The following is a 16,555-nucleotide window of genomic DNA, read 5'->3' as shown; positions in this document are numbered from 1 at the left end:
TGCGGAGAAAACATGGAGAACTCTTTGCTGTTTGCTGCACCGATAGAGTAACGTCTTTTGGCGGAGGCAGTGTGATTGTGTGGGGCGACATCGCCCTCACTGGAAAAACTAGGCCAGTCATCATTGGAGGCAATCTCAACGCAGAGATATCGAGATGAAACTCTGCAGCCAGTGGCAATCCCACATCTCCACAGTCTGGGACCGAACTCTATCCTCCAAGATGACAACGCTCGCCCCCACAGAGCGAGGTTTATCAGAGACTACCTCCAAAATTTGGGAGTGGAGAGGATGGAATGGCCTGCCAGCAGTCCTGACCTCAACCCCACTGAACACTTGTGGGATCGGCTTGGGCGTGCTGTTCGTGCCAGAGTGACCAACACAACCACGTTGGCTGACTTGTGACAAATGCTGGTTGAAGAATGGGATGCCATCCCACAGCAGTGTGTGACCAGGCTGGTGACCAGCATGAGGAGGGGGTGCCAGGCTGTTGTGGCTGTGTATGGTTCTTCCACACACCACTGAGGCTCCTGTTTGTTAAATGAATAAACTGTTACTTTGCCAATATGTCTTGTTTCTTCAGACTTCAATCGTCCAATTCACCAAACACCAAACAAGAGTCAACAGCAAAAAAAAGCTGTTTGGCACTGGCAGAAAAGATTGGGTAAGTTTTTCATGGGCGGAACCCACATACTCAGCTCTGCTGCTCATCCCACAAATCCTTACAAATGTGCCACCATTTAAAAGGGGAATAAACAGGCTTTCCAACAGTATATGATTTAATGCCAAGAAGCTTTGTTACAACAAAGAAATAATCTACCAAACACAAATTTCCTGACTTTTTGTGTTTAGTTTATAATTGATATATAGGGTGCTATGATAGGTCAAAGCTTAAAAATAAAAGACACTCATGCACATAAGACATGCATCTTTTCCCACTTTACATCGTGATCATAGGCTCAGTGTTATCCTTCCTCCTGCAGTATAATTGAATTGATTATTCATTCACCATGGCTGCAGCATAGAGACAAAACTAAACAGGTGAACAAACAGGTAGACAAAGATTTTATAGCTGGACTTTGACCAGGCGGAGGACTTGAGGTGAGCTGACGTGAGCTGACGTGAGCTGACTCTAAGGTATGTAAGCTTTGAGAAAATTTAAGTCCTGTTTTCAATTTGTTGTGGCAGTGAAGATCTTTTTAATAAGGATCTACAGTAATATCATATATTGGTTGAGTTCTGAGTGGTTGATTTTTTCCTACAACTTTTGGACAAATGTAAATGATATCAGTAAACTTAAGAACATGCACAGTGAAGGGAAGGCATTGTTTTCCAATGACTATTGTATTAGTATCATTAACTTTAAAACCTCAAGGACGCAGATTTAGTTTTACTCTGAGCTTTATGTTGTTATGCTGTGGTAGTCAAAAGCCCCCAAGTACATTCACTCAGCAGCTGCAACACTTAAATGCTACTAACACATTTATGTGTCATTATTAACAGCATAATAATACATTTTGATATTTTCAGTATATTTTGCTGAAACCTTTTTTTATATCCATCTTTGTGTTAAAATAAATTAAGGATGCATGACTTTGACCTTTCTAGGATGTGTAGATCTATGATTACTGTCATCTGACTTCATCCAAATGCACAGACTTAGGGGCCGTACACATGCCATGTTTTTTGCGCCCTAATTGTTTTCAAAGTAGATGCGGGGCAGGTGCTCTCAATGATGTAGTGATGCCATCACAACATGCAAGTGTTCCCTAGTGCCTGTTTTTCAGCGTGCGATGGTTGTGGGTAGCCCTTCACTAAAATGATCAACTTTTCCATGTTTATCACAAACTGATATTTACTGAGGAAGGGAAAGATATCTGTCGGCTGTGATTGGTTGTTCCTCGTCAAATGACAAGCGATGTGTGTTTCTGTGTTCCAAAAGCTGAACTCGGTTTGTCTCATGGCACAGCTGTCGCGCCCTTAAAAGTAGGCGCTCGGAAATTCGTGTGCACTGCAACAGCACCACTCTGGCGTTTGAGCACGCCTGCCATGCATCTACATTGAAAAACAATTAATGTGAAGGCTCAAAAAACAAGGACATGTGTACGGCTCTTAAAGGGATAGTGCACCCAAAAATGAAAATTCAGCCATTATCTACTCACCCATATGCCGAGGGAGGCTCAGGTGAAGTTTTAGAGTCCTCGCATCCCTTGCGGAGATCGTGGGGGGAGCGGCTAGCACACCTAATGGCTGACGGCGCCCCAGACTAACATCCAAGAACACAAAATTGAATCCACAAAATATCTCCATACTGCTCATCCATAGTGATCTAAGTGTCCTGCAGCCCCGACACAAAAAGTTGTTTCGAAAAACATCATTTGAACTCTATTTTTAGCCTCACTGTAGCCTGTAGCTCTGACTGCTTCTCTGTGCTCCGCGCTCACGTGTGCGCGCTTAGGGTAGTCAGTGATGCACGGTCTCTGAAGAGCAGCAGTCTCGTCAGTACTGATGTCCAGATTCTCAAGTGCAGGCATCGCCAATTCCCAGTCTGAGCAGCAAAGACTTTCCTCATCCGTTGGCATTGCTTTGCATTTGAAACAACTACACCACCAGGTTTCCAGTGCTCGACTCCGGTATTCTGCGGCTGGCTGAGGGTTAGGCTCATGAGCTGCAGCGGCTGCTTCGTCCAGTAGCCTGAGTTCCACGTCCATATACTCGGGCTCAAACAAATACGGCTCAACAAAGAAATGCTGTTCCTCCTCAATTTCAGAGTCTTCAGACATGTTGGGCTGTCCTTTGCTAAAAGACCGTAGTGCAAATTATTTTTTAGCTACTGTGGTTACTGTTGTCTCTCCCTGCGGTGCACGTGTCACGTGATGTAAACACGGGTGTGCTTTTGCTTGTCTCGCGCAAGCGCACACGTGAGCGTGGAGCACAGAGAAGCGGTCAGAGCTACAGGCTACAGTGAGGCTAAAAACAGAGTTCTTATGACGTTTTTCCCAAACAACTTTTTATGTCGGGGCTTCAGGACACTTGGATCACTACGGATGAGCAGTATGGAGATATTTTATGGTTTCAATTATGTGTTCTTGGACGTTAGTCTGGGGCGCCGTTAGCCATTAGGTGTGCTAGCCGCTCCCCCCTTGGATCTCCGCAAGGGATGTGAGGACTCTAAAACTTCACCAGAGCCTCCCTCGGCATATGGGTGTGTAGATAATGGCTGAATTTTCATTTTTGGGTGCACTATCCCTTTAAGAGAACAGCTCCTGGAAGAAGATCAGCTTTGAATTACGATTTCTAGTAAATAGGCTATGATACGGTGTTGGCTATTAGCTTAGCTGTTAGCTTCCTCCTTGAAAGTTGTCACAAATTAGGCACAAGAGTAGCATCTGGTGCCCGACCTCGTGTTTTCCATGCGGTTACACAGCATGTATACGGCCTCTTAATTGATGGAATATATAAGCCAATCACAGCGTTTCACACCATTTAAAGTGGACTGCAGTAGAGCCACGCCCCCTTTTTTAACAAGTACAGCCAACCTTGAGGCCAGCATTTTTCACATTAGTAATCGTTTATGTTTTTTGGTTCGCTGAATCAAAGGTCTACTAAGACCATTTATTTTCACTTTTCCTCTTAGTTGATTTCTGCATTGAGGATCATTGTCCACCAGAATGGTAGAGTATCCTCATCATTTTTCTTATTATCTATGAGTGCATTTAGAGTAGAAATCCACCATTACAATGTTTTGTTGTGTGTGTTTGAAACATAACTAGGTTCTGAATGGTGTAACTTGCATTGGAGTATTTCTACACTGTGTATTTGGTACTTTTACTTAAAGGTGCTGTTTGTAACTCTGTACAAAGATAGTTGATTGTTGAGTCTCATTTCCGGGTCGTCATATACCAATGTTTGGGTTGATACTTGAACTGAACCTCTAACCCAAAGTGAGTATTTGACAACCTCTGAATGAGACTAAACATTCAACTATCTTTCCTGTAGTGTTGTACATATTGTTTTGTATTGTACTGTATCAGTTGACAGGATATGTGATCGTTCTGATCATGATTAATTATGTTGCATTATTATTGCATAACTATCACTTTAGACAGCTTTTTCTTCCATTTATATTGATTTCATTCTGTTTTCAGAACTTCAGGATGAAGAGGGACAAACTGACCCATATATTTTGTTTTCTTTTACTTTGCATTGTGCTCCTAGTCTTGTGTACAGGTAACATAACATACACACACAGTCACAGGTTTCAACTGATAAGACTATTCTGAACTGCAAATGTATGTGTACATATACATATATTGTGCAAATAACTTCCAATATTAAAAAATAAGTGTCGTCAGGTGTTTTTATTTATTCGTCTTACTGCTGCATTACATCTTTAATCTGTAATAGAATGACAGGAATCCTGCACCTTTCATACTTATTCAAACACAAACATAAGTGATGAACAGGCTCATTGGAGATGAACTATTCCTCACCTGGAAAGTGGACGAGATCAGGCGGCTGCAGCAGGAGGTGGTGACAAAAAGCTGCAGTCAAGTCTGACAGTTTTCCGACTGTTTTCAGCAGCCTATAGTCTCTACAGGAAGTGACGGATGTGAGATAGAGTTTGATATTAAAAATCCAAAATAACCCAATAACACAAATAAATGATGTTTTTTTTGTTTTGTTTTTCTCTCTCATCAACCACAATCTCTCCCCAAACCTTACCGAAGTGCTTTTGGTGCCTAAACTTAACCCCACGTGGAACCTAAGAGGTACGCACATCCAGTGTCAACGTCTGGAGGTTGACCACCACCTCTTAATAGCTTGCGTGCAGAACTAAAACACAACACTTCCTTCACTCAACTAAACTTTGCTACTGAACATAATTCAGGCAACAAATACATTTCCTGTAAAATGTATTCGATAAATTAGGAGACAAGTTGATTTTCCTGGTCACAGCTTTGCAAACATAGCAGAACCATGCTGTCCAGGACCACCAATGTTAATACTGAGAAGGGGGTGAATTATATAAGTGTACACTTCTTCCTACTCCTTTTCGTGCATGTCTGTTGATGTGTTATTTGTTTTGTTTTTATATTTTGTCTTGCTCGAAATAAATTCTTTCATTCATGTTTAGCCAGATAACTTAAAGTCAAAGCTTGTTGAACTGCATTTGCAAATATTTAATTGTATGTGTCTTTCAAATTTTTTTTCTCAGGTTTTGAGATAGGACCCTCAGACTGCAGTGATGATGCACAGGAGCTGCATGAGAAAGGAGGAGAGACCTCAAAGAGTGGTACGAACTGTAGCCTTTCAATTTACTGCCATTATGATAGCCCATCTACTATTCAGTTAGATTTCATGGCGTCTGTTTGTATTAACATGAATTCAAGCTAATACACCATTAACAGATAATCATCATGCTTATTAAGTATGGCGTCAGGAGTGTACCGAAAAAAAGACAAATAAATTGTGAGGTGAAAATTAAGCAAGTAAATGATGATGAAAAAGAAATAACAAACACATTTTTTTTATTTTACCAATTCTGAATAGCCTTGGCTAAATTATTTTCTATATAGCTTGTTTTTTAACACCCTTTTGTTTCTGTTTTATGATTTCAGTTGCCGACTTGTTCACCTCTCCATCTTGTTGTACCTACTGCATCATTTTTGGCTTGGTTAGTGGCGCAGCTGCTGGCCTTACATTATTTATAGGCGTCTTTATTGTCTGGGTATCACAAAAATCAACAACCAGTAAGTAAAAAATACATTTTTCTCTTTTTTAATGTGCACCAAAATGTGTGTCTTTTGGTGATGTTAAGTACATCTAAAAAAAAAAAAAGTTTCAAAAATATTTGTACCTACTACTTTGCTATTCCAGCTCAAATATTTAGTGTCTCATTTTCAGAGAAAAGATTTTAATGTATAATGTTTCCTTCCATCTTTGTCTTGCCCAGTTTCATGCATATCCGTGGCAAAAAAGAAGAATCCAGTTGGAAAAAAGGCTCAGCTGCAGAAACAATCCCAGAAGACACAAGAAGAACTGGCTGCATGGGCGGTGGTATTAACTCCATTGATGGATCTGAAGAGGGGACTGTGGGGTCAAAGGGAAGAATTCAGACTGCAGCTAGAAGAGATCGACAGAGAGAGGGAGGAGAGCAAGGAAAAGCTTCAGTTAGTGGAGGAGGCAATAGCAGAGAGTGAGAAAGAAAAGGCAACCGACAAAACAGAAGGGTACTTGAGAGAAAAACAAAGCCTGTTGAAGGCTCAGTGGAAACTGGAGAAGAGAAAGGAAGAACTGGAGAACCAGCAACTGAACATGGAGAAACTGCTGCAGAAAACAGAGGGTACCATAGCAACAATAACAGAGAGAGAAAGTGGAGAACCACATGGAGCTGATTAACTTGCACCTGGAAGAGGTAGATCTTCACAAAGAGTAGTGAAAAGACAACTTGTCATCATTCCCAGCTTGTCAAATACAGATACTTTGTCAGTGACTTTGGCACCAGATGCCAACTCAAAAACACACATTTTGCAGCAGTATGCCAGCATGTTGTAATGGTAGGCTGCGGAGGTTTATAATTCCGCTGGACCGCATCAGTAAAAATGTATAGGTGCATAAAAGTCACTATAGGGTGGGTAGGACATGAGGTGGATGGGTCCAACAAACTTTCACTCAACAGCCTGTTTTTCATTTCCTGTTTGAATGTTGAGCCAAACCATGATATTGTTTTCTAAACTTAACTCTGTGTTTTTGTTGCACGAGGAAATAAACATGAAGTTCTTTTTATCAACCTGGCAAGTTTGTTTTGAAAAAGACTGTATGCACATAACAAGCAGAAAGAGTACATGTCCTGCGAAAATTGAAGTGTATTTTGAGAAGATACAACAATGTAACAGGCGTAAACTGGCACGGCATCCTGGAGTGTCAACAACTGATGTGCGTTATATGTAGAAGTGACATTCCACTGACCAAACAACAATACTTGACAAGTTGGGATGGAACGGGGTTGCAGAAGTTTACTTCCTGTTCAATACTGAGATATAACCTCAGAGTCAGTTACTAATAACATTATGAATAGAATAGTTCCACTTTAAAGACATACATACAGTGTCTGCATGTATAGAGTTTTGTTTTAAGACAATGCTGATATGGATTTCTCCTCAATAGTCATTGTAGCGACCAGTGAGCACGTCATTAATTCATGCTTGCAGAACAGAGGATCCAGCAATGTGATAAAAAAAAAATGAAAATACAATCTACATTATCATAATATTTTAATACTGATTGTGCTGTTGGGTAGTTTGTTGATTTTTAGATAGTTAGTTACATCACTGAACTTGATTAATACTTAATTACAAATGACAATAATATTTACAATGTTGAATATGGATTTAAGAGTCATTATTATTGTTCCCTTTGAATATTTTTTGTCATGATTATGTTCTAGATTATCTTGTTGTATCTTTTTGAATATCTTCTAATGTAATGATGATGATTTGTTTTATTCCTCAGTGAAATCTCCTTTTTGACTCTCCATGCATGTGCCCAGAATAAATATACTCCTGTGACAACATGAATTAATAAGTCTTAATCCTTGATAATGACATCATTTTAAAGCAGCAAATCAAACCGATGCTTTTGTTTGAAAATAGTAAACTTCCCATGAAATGACACAGTTGCAGATGACCTTATGTAAAATTACAGTCAGTATATATTTATATAAAAAATATCATGTTAGATATGTCAGTTTTTCTGCAGTGAAATTAAAGTAATTGAAACTGATGTTTTCAGCCTCAGTGAGCTGTGTGTGCATATCAGGAAGCTCTCACACTAAACAGTTTGATTCTGTCTGGTTATTTATTGACTCACCAGCAAAGGATCATTACACAGGATGCAGACATTTGACATTCGCCTGGCAACAGAGACAAAGTGTGGTCAATTAAAAAGACACAGTTGCAAATATTTAGTATATAAAAGTGTATGATTACTATTATAGCCTTAAGGGTAACAGACATGCTCATTTGTCTATGATTAATTTAATAGAGTCAAGAGGGGAATACAGTATTTGCAGGAGGGAAACAAACCAGGTCAAAGTACATTTCCTCTTTATTCAAGGACGGTGGCCGTATAGCTTCGTAGTGCTTCATCAGGAACTGTGTCAGAGATACAACAGGTACGTGCATTCTGTGTATATCTATATAGTAGTATATCTACATCTATTTCTATTTCAAATTTAATGGCACTTTCACCACCTTTTAATTCTACGGAATGTGCCATTGTATATTGTGGGGCTAGTGCTGTTTAAAATAAAGGAAATAAAATTAAAACATATAATTACTGCATCTGTACTTGCAGCATTCCTGCCCCCACACTTGTTTATATTTCACATTTTCAAGCTTTGAAACTCTCTTTAATTGTGTTTTTTATTTTTTTTAAGCAATATAATACATGCTTTTAGTGTCTTTGTCCATTTTACTAACAGCTGCAAAGGAAATTCAGTCGATCTCAATGTTTGTGTCCCAATGCTTTTTGCACAAATTATCTTGAAACTTAATACTGATGTTACAAATTTCTGTTTTTGCGAGTTACTACCTAAAAAAGCTCGACCACAGTTCAATTTCACGACTAACAACAGCTTTAATTGTAGCTGCATTGAACGTAAAACTGGTTCCCGCAATGTGCAGCACTTTTTAAATAACTATGACATTAAAGCAACAGCAAGTACAAGTGGCTGAAGAATTTAGATCTATGTTACATAATTTGTATTTGTTTATTTGAATATCATTTATCAACTTTTAACGAGGCTTTATTATTTTTTTTTTTTTGAGGTTGAAGGACTCGAGACTTCTTTCTCCTCAAGGTGAGAATCTGGAACCATTTCACTCACTTTCTTGTTTTTAATGTTTAATGGATTTGTAAAGCCTTTATAATTAAACACATACAACAGAGATAACTTCAAAATACCATGGAACATAGAATGTGGCCAATAAAATGAGCTTCTGGCACAGACACAGTAAATGGCCGCCATCAGGGACTGGAGCGGTGACGATATGAGGGTGATGACTAATGCCTTACGATCTAGAAATCTGGTTTGCTGAATGCAAAACTATTCCAACTGTTGAGTTTGCTGGAAGAGGAATAATAGTCTGACACTGGTTCTCCTAACTTGTGCTTGACCTCTTAGTCCTATTGAAGGTTAATGTTACTGCTCCAGCATGTCACAGTATTTTAGACAATATTGTTATTGTTCCCTAAATTCTGCACATGTAACTGGATATTTATAGCACATATAATATTCTTTGTTTCACCTTGAAGGTTAGTCTTTGCACAGCTATCTTGGTATGCAAGACATTATGCTTGTTAATACAGATCCTTCAAGGAATAATACTTAAATCTAAATAACATATAGATAGTGTGTGCTATATCTTAGTCTGAATGCATGCTATTCTTCAAATCTTCATGCAAGTGTTTGTATATCTTATGCATTATCACCTCTTACAATTAGGTTAGATTGAGGAAGAGTCACGGTAGGGCATTGTCACATTAAGTTTTTAATGTTATGTCACATACTTAAAGGGATAGTGCACCCAAAAATGAAAATTCAGCCATTATCTACTCACCTATATGCCGAGGGAGGCTCAGGTGAAGTTTCAGAGTCCTCACAACACTTGTGGAGATCCAAGGGGAGAGGAGGTAGCAACACAACTCCACCTAATGGAGGCTGACGGCGCCCCAGATTCAAATGTCCAAAAACAGGCTACAATGAGGCTAAAAACAGAGTTTAAATGACGTTTTTCCAAACAACTTTTTATGTCGGGGCTTCAGGACACTTGGATCACTACGGACGAGCAGTATGGAGATATTTTGTGGATTCAATTTTGTGTTCTTGGACGTTAGTCTGGGTTAGTCAGCCTCCATTAGGTGGAGTTGTGTTGCCACCCCTTCTGCCTTTGGATCTCTGCAAGTGTTGTGAGGACTCTAAAACTTCACCTGAGCCTCCCTCGGCATATGGGTGAGTAGATAATGGCTGAATTTGAATCACAAAAGACAAACTGCAATCTCTTGGCTAAAAGTCCTGTTTTTGTTTGACCTATCCACCACCTAGATCAGTCTGTGATATCAGGCGCTTAATAATAATAATTAAGATTCCTTTAAAGCCACAGTGTGTAGGAATTTCTCCCATCTAACATTGAAATCATATATTGTATTCAAACAGATGGCGCACTCCAGCGCCTCACTGTTTCAAACACGTATTGCAACAGCTGTAGCTGCTGTGTACCAAAAAGCTATAATAACACTGATGAAACCATGTCATCCGATACTACATGGAGTATTCATTCAGGCTCCTACACAGACACACGCGACGCGAGTTGACAAACCCCCACATAGGACCCCCACATTACAACATAGGACTGTTGGGGCGGATGTAAATTGAAACAAACCAATCACGTCTTGTCCTTTGACAACTGACAAGTGGCTCAGCCTCACACACCTCATCCCTCTCCTCACATTACTGTGCTGCTAACAGCTGTTAGTGGCCAGCGGCACTACTGCCGCAGAACAAAGTCCCACTCTTTGAGCATAATGCAGGATCATGTATTATGCAGCATCACGGGAGACGGAATCCTCGTCGCCAAGAAAGTGCAAAAGGGAATCAAAAAGGCAGGGTGACCGGCGAATTAAGAAAACAAGGGTCAGCATTGGGGTTGCCTTTCCCAGGTGGAGAGAGCTGCTGAAGGAGAAAGGTAATACAATCACAGGCCAGCGCTAACAGTGGCTAACAGCTAACAGCGGCTAACAGCAGCTAACAGCGGCGCAGTGATGCGAGGAGAGGGATGAGGCTGTTAGCGACTGGCTGCTAACAGTGGCTAACAGCTAACAGCGGCTAACAGCCTCATCCCTCTCCTTGCATCACTGCACCGCTGTGAGCTATTAGCCGCTGTTAGCGACTGGCCGCTAACAGCGCCTCTTGCTCCTCTCCTTCGGCTCCTCAGTCACGCAGTGCTGGCCTGGCTCTCAACAAAAACGCCGAAGGCGGTGCTGTATGTCCCTTGCTGGCAGGTGTATTCTCAAGATGGCGAAACGTAATGGAACCCCACAGACGACTTACCCGCACAATGTACAAACAAATCCGAAATTCTCCTTTTATGAGAGTAAGTCAGGTGGAGGTAATAGTACACCAGTGATGACATATTTATGAATGCAGACATCAATTTTTGCCAATAAACAACTGAAAATGTTCCACAATGTCCCTTTAAAAATATTAGACTTAATTTTTTACACTTAAATTATGAATATGCACTTGTGCTGCTGAGTTAGAAAATGTTGGAGCACGGTTAAAGGTCAGTTTTTTTTTTTTAAAGAATACACATCAATGACTAATAACGCCTTCTCTGTGTAAAGAATACAAGCTAATAAATTACAGATTCATTTACAAACAGAATTCATAAGCGGTCGATCGAGTTACTGTTCCATTGCGTATTGGTATAGGTACCCTGTATGTGTCTCCTATTTTAGTGTATATATCTATTGCTTATATGACCTGTGATTATCTTGTTCTCATCTTGCACCATGCACTTTATGTAGTAGATTAATCGCCATTTAACACCTGTGAATATCCTGTCCTCATTTTGCACTGTATTTTGCACTGTATTTTATGTACAGATTACATGAAGACCAAATCAGACATATGGGTGTTCTATCTTCTTCATTGCACTGTGCGCTCTGTATGGGCGTGTACACCTTGTATGACTGTTTTCTGGAACTGTGAGCACTCGCACTTTGGACGCTGTGTGTGCGTCGTCCCATGGATTTCAATGCACTCTATTTTCTTGTAACATTTCAGTCTGTCTTTTTATATGTCACTTTGCAATATTTTAATTTTTCTTTTGTTATTTCTTTTTATCTTGCCTCAGGGACTGCAGATGGAAACTAGCTCAAAAGCTATAATCTGGTGCAGTGCATCTTTACTCTGTTGAGTCCAATGTTCTCTGTACATAGTCGTTGATATAAAAAATAAGTGAATAAATCTGGAAATATGTGTTATATGTAATATAATATGTATACATTGAGATTAGGTGTTAACAGCCAATATTTTTTTATATGAATTTATTTTTTGGATTATTTATCCTTTTAATTCATTTGGCATTTTCCTTTATGGCAATTGACATTTTAAACTTGTTCATTCCTCCAGAGCTTCAGGATGTTTTGCCGAAATCATGGATTGTTGCTTAAAACTAAGCTGAGTTGGTTCAGTGCTTTGGTTATCCTGCACACTGTGATCCTCCTTCTACTGGCAGACACCTGTTCAGGTAACTTACACACAGCAGTACTGAGTGAAGTATGAAAGGGGAAAAACTAAACAATGACACAATGGTCTTTTTTAAAAAAAAAAAAAAAAAATCAAAATATGACAAATGCAGCTTCATTAACCATTTTCTTTATTTTCTGATCCCACTAGATGGCACTCTCTGTTCAACAAAGGGTTGAAAGCACTGAATTGCCATTCACTAGGCTTTTTAAGCAAGAGCACCATCTAATGGGCTCAGAAAATATGAAAAATGATTCACAAGGCTTCACCTGGCCATCACTTGTGATTCTGTACATGTGTTAGTTCTTATTGCAGTATTAAAATGTGTTGTGTGTCTCTGCAGGCCAGTCTCAGGGGGCTAGACCTTCTCGAACAATAGTGACATTAGTTGGTGAAGACGTTATCTTGCCGTGCCACCTGGAACCTGCAGTGGATGTTGTTTCTAAGAGTGTGGAGTGGGGGAGACCTGACCTGGAACCAAGATTTGTCCATGTGTGGCACAAGGGTCAAAACATCCTCAGTAACCAAAACCCGTCTTACAAAGGAAGAACATCAGTGTCCACTGAGAAACTGAAGCATGGAGACCTTTCACTGACACTGTCTGCAGCCAAACTCTCTGATAATGGAATCTATAGATGCTACTTTCCCTCACAGAGTAAAGAATCCATTGTTGAGCTTATTGTTGGTGAGTGAACGTGAATCAATCATGTCTCTAAGGCTACTTTAGAATTACTAAAGATAGAATGCATTTAACTGCCCATCATAACATCACATAACCACCTGTGTGGTTTGTCTGGCTAAAGGGCTCTCTGCAGTACAAGCTGGTTTCTGTTCCTCTTACATAGAGGAAGAGGCTCCACTCTGTACTCGGCTATGTTAACGTTTTCATCAATTTAGATCAGTTTTTTTTTTTTTTTGAAAGACCTCTAGTATGATGTCATGCACATTTCTCCTCTCTCCCATCATCAGGTTCTGTTGCCTCACCTGTCATAGCAGGAATTTACTTAAACAGCAGCGTAGTGATGTTAGACTGTAAGTCTGCAGGCTGGTATCCAGAGCCTGAGGTGTTGTGGCTGGACGGTGAGGGAAAGCTCCTCTCTGCTGGACCTACAGAGACAGTCAGAGGTCCTGATGACCTCTATACTGTCAGCAGCAGAGTGACTGTGGAGAAGAGACACAGCAACAGCTTCACCTGTAGAGTCCAACAGAGGAACATCAACCAGACCACAGAGACACATATTCAGATGTCAGGTGATATTTTCCCCCCGAATATGATAATTTTTGATCAACAACAGCTGATATGTGTTTTTCTTTAACTCCTCTCTTGTGTGTTTTATCATTTCAGCTGATTGCTTTGAGGCCCCGTCTTGTTCTGCTGCTCGTGTCAGCATTCTCGTGGTTGTGTTCCTCACTTTTATTTTTGCAGCGGCCTTTGTCGTGTGGAAATGGAGACAACACAAAACCAAAGGTAAAATACTGCAGCTGTGTGACTGTGATGTGCACAGTCAAACACAAGATGTCACTGGTGACTATATGTTAACAAACTCATATTTGTAAGAGGAGAAAGTAAAGTCAGGTTGTATTTCATGGGAACATCAACATATGTCATACAATAATTTAATACAGAAGTTAAATTATTAGTATTTAAGTATGAGTACACACTGGTGACCTGTGCTAGGATTGGCTTCAGCCCCCTGCAGGGGTGAAAGTCTATGGTAAAGACAAAGTTTGACTGACTTTTAGTAAGTTCATCAGAATTGGAATATGAAGCACTGTATATTCTGTAAAATGTTCTTTTAAAAATGATATATTGTTTTCTTCACTTTTACTTAAATGAAAGAGTTATTAGTGTTAACTTCACTTTTCTGTTCTCTCTTTGTGTTCACTTTTACATCTTTTTCTCTACAAATGCAACACTGCATAAACAAAACAAATTAAAACTAAATCGAGCACATTTTTATATTCACACAGACACAAAGATGAACCGTGACGCTGAGAGAGCAAAGACAGAGACGGAGCAGCTCATGGCAGAACGCAAGAAAATGGAGGATTTGGAAGAGAAAAAGGCAAAACTTGCAGAAATGTTACAGAAGAATGAAGAAGAAGAGAAAGACTTGGAGCGGGTGGTTAAAACACTGATGGAACAGGAGGAAGTACTGAAAGAACAGAGAGATCAAGCAGAGCATCAAAAGAACAACATGGAGAGAAACATTACAGATATTGAGAACAAGCTTCAGTCAGTGGAGAAGATGGCAGAGAGTGACCGATACCATGAGATGAAGAGCATTGTGTTAACGGCCAAAAATCAGTTGAAGGGTAGGAAACAAGAAGATCAAAAACTTCACGTGGAAACACAGACACTACTGACTAAAACACAAAGTGTGATAAATAGAATGACAGACAGGAAGAAGGCAGCGGAAAACTACAAGGAGAAAATCAGTGAGCAGCTGGAGGAGATAGAGAAACAACAAGAGGAGATTCAGAGGAAATTGTAGTTTAGTTCATAGTTTATTTGATAAGGACATCACAGTAGCATTAGAAATGTACATTTATGTGACGCTCAGCCTTTAGAAAATACATGCACACAAAACAAACAAACAAAAACTAAATTGTAAATCCATTTACAAAATACATCCACCAATACTTTGCCAAAGATACAGCCACAAATAAACACATACAATACATCCCCATATCCATACATAGGAGTACATCCACACAAAATACAAAATACAAATGTTACTGCAGTATTTACTGTTGTTTCTCTTCCTAATCCAATACCTCTATTACGAACATTAAAATTGGGCTGCACTTACAATTCAGTTGGTACACTTTCACAGTTTTGCTCCTTGAACAGAAAAGACTGATTGTCCAAATGTAATGCAAACAGTTAGCGTTTGTTGAAGCTGTTGTGTTAACTCTGCTGGTGTGCTGGTGTCTTGTGTCAAATTCATGAAGCAGAGAGGGAGCATGTTCATGGAGGCATTTCAAAATAAGCTTTAAGTTGGAACAGATTCTGAAACTGTCAGAGCTTAACATATTGTGTTTTTTAAAGATGTGACAATGGTGCCACCTTATTTTTTAGTCCATATTTTTTATTGTCTGAAAAACATTGGTATGAGGGGTTATATAGTTGATTGTGAGGCTTGTGATCAGGTGGTGATGCAGTATGATATATGTAAGGATATCATGGCATGCATACAGAGCTGGGCTGTGCTGAGGGAAAAATACTGACCTGTAAGTGTAAAAAAGTTTTGATTTGCTTTAACTTTTTTTTTTTTTTTTTGTTAACTTTTACTTTGAGCTAATAGATTACCAACAGACAACAACTAATCTGATAAGGCTTTGTTTGTATGAGTAATATGACATGAGTAAGAATAAGAGTACTGTAAAACATCTTCATGCCAGGTCTAAACATTGTAATAAAATTATTAAAATTATTATTTAAGATCATAACAATACCTATAAAGCTGTAATTACTCTTTAAAAAACACTTTGTCCAGAAACCAAATAAATGTGAAATTCTGACTTTGGAGGTCTTTATTATTATTATTATTATTATTATTATTATTATTATTTTGTTTAACTTGACATGAAACAGTTAATTTATTAAACAATGGCAACTGAAGTTATTTGAATTTCGGTAAATGGAAGAATATATATAATTATATGATTTTATTTTTCATATTTATTTATACACATACCAGTGGAGAGAGAGATGGACTCATTCCTTACTTAGTTTGGTGCAGAGAGATGTGACCTCCATGTTTTCTTGCTGCTGACTGAACACGAGACTGAAATACAACCCAAGTACGAAGCTAAGAGCCTCCCCTTCCTGGTGAGTGTCTAGAGATGAAGCCACAGCAGATACATTATCTTTGTCTTTTACAGAGCTTTCTTTTTATTTCTTTTACAGAATTATGTAAATAAATCACCACATTAACACACAAAACAAAGAAAGAAGCTACTATAATCTTGTCAAAAGTCAATTGTGTCAACCTATCATATGTGTAGGCTTGCAGAGACAATGAACTTTAAGATGATTATTGCAGGGAAAACAGAGCTGCAGATTTGTAATGACAGAAACGAACTAACACCAACATATCCTCATGCAGTGATTGCACACACAATGGTTTGTAAAGAACATAGCAACCCGCTGATGACATTATGTACATAAAGAAAGTTACATAGGTTAGGTTAAGGCAGGTAAAGTTGATGTGGCTAGGTTAAGGAAGAAACAAAACAAAA

The 16,555-nt window shown here is 39.1% G+C and overlaps 2 protein-coding genes across 4 annotated transcripts in view; both read left to right on the top strand.

Annotated features, from left to right (window-relative positions):
• LOC125884275 (butyrophilin subfamily 1 member A1-like) overlaps positions 1-15,750 on the top strand; it is a 55,258-nt gene extending 39,508 nt beyond the window's left edge. Inside the window, exons 6-7 of the mRNA XM_049569173.1 lie at positions 13,656-13,778; positions 14,282-15,750. Coding sequence (XP_049425130.1) covers positions 13,656-13,778; positions 14,282-14,805 — 647 coding nt within the window. The 3' untranslated portion in view covers positions 14,806-15,750. The remainder of the gene's footprint in view (positions 1-13,655; positions 13,779-14,281) is intronic.
• On the top strand, positions 1,040-7,563 carry LOC125884005 (uncharacterized). Of its 3 annotated transcripts, XM_049568701.1 has the most exons (7): positions 1,040-1,134; positions 3,635-3,671; positions 4,146-4,227; positions 4,728-4,769; positions 5,216-5,293; positions 5,619-5,750; positions 5,954-7,563. In XM_049568701.1, exons 2-7 carry the CDS (start codon positions 3,669-3,671, stop codon positions 6,397-6,399), a joined length of 783 nt encoding a protein of 260 aa, XP_049424658.1. In that variant the 5' UTR covers positions 1,040-1,134; positions 3,635-3,668; the 3' UTR covers positions 6,400-7,563. The 3 variants fall into 3 exon arrangements, 2 of the variants coding, with proteins under 2 accessions (XP_049424658.1, XP_049424659.1); XM_049568702.1 differs by lacking the exon at positions 4,728-4,769; XR_007448629.1 differs by lacking the exons at positions 4,728-4,769; positions 5,216-5,293.
• Positions 15,751-16,555: the final 805 nt, after the last annotated feature.

The sequence above is a fragment of the Epinephelus fuscoguttatus genome, linkage group LG23 (assembly GCF_011397635.1).
Source record: "Epinephelus fuscoguttatus linkage group LG23, E.fuscoguttatus.final_Chr_v1".
Taxonomy (NCBI): domain Eukaryota; kingdom Metazoa; phylum Chordata; class Actinopteri; order Perciformes; family Serranidae; genus Epinephelus; species Epinephelus fuscoguttatus.
Note: the sequence above shows the minus strand (reverse complement) of the source record. Positions and strands in the feature narration are given on the sequence as shown.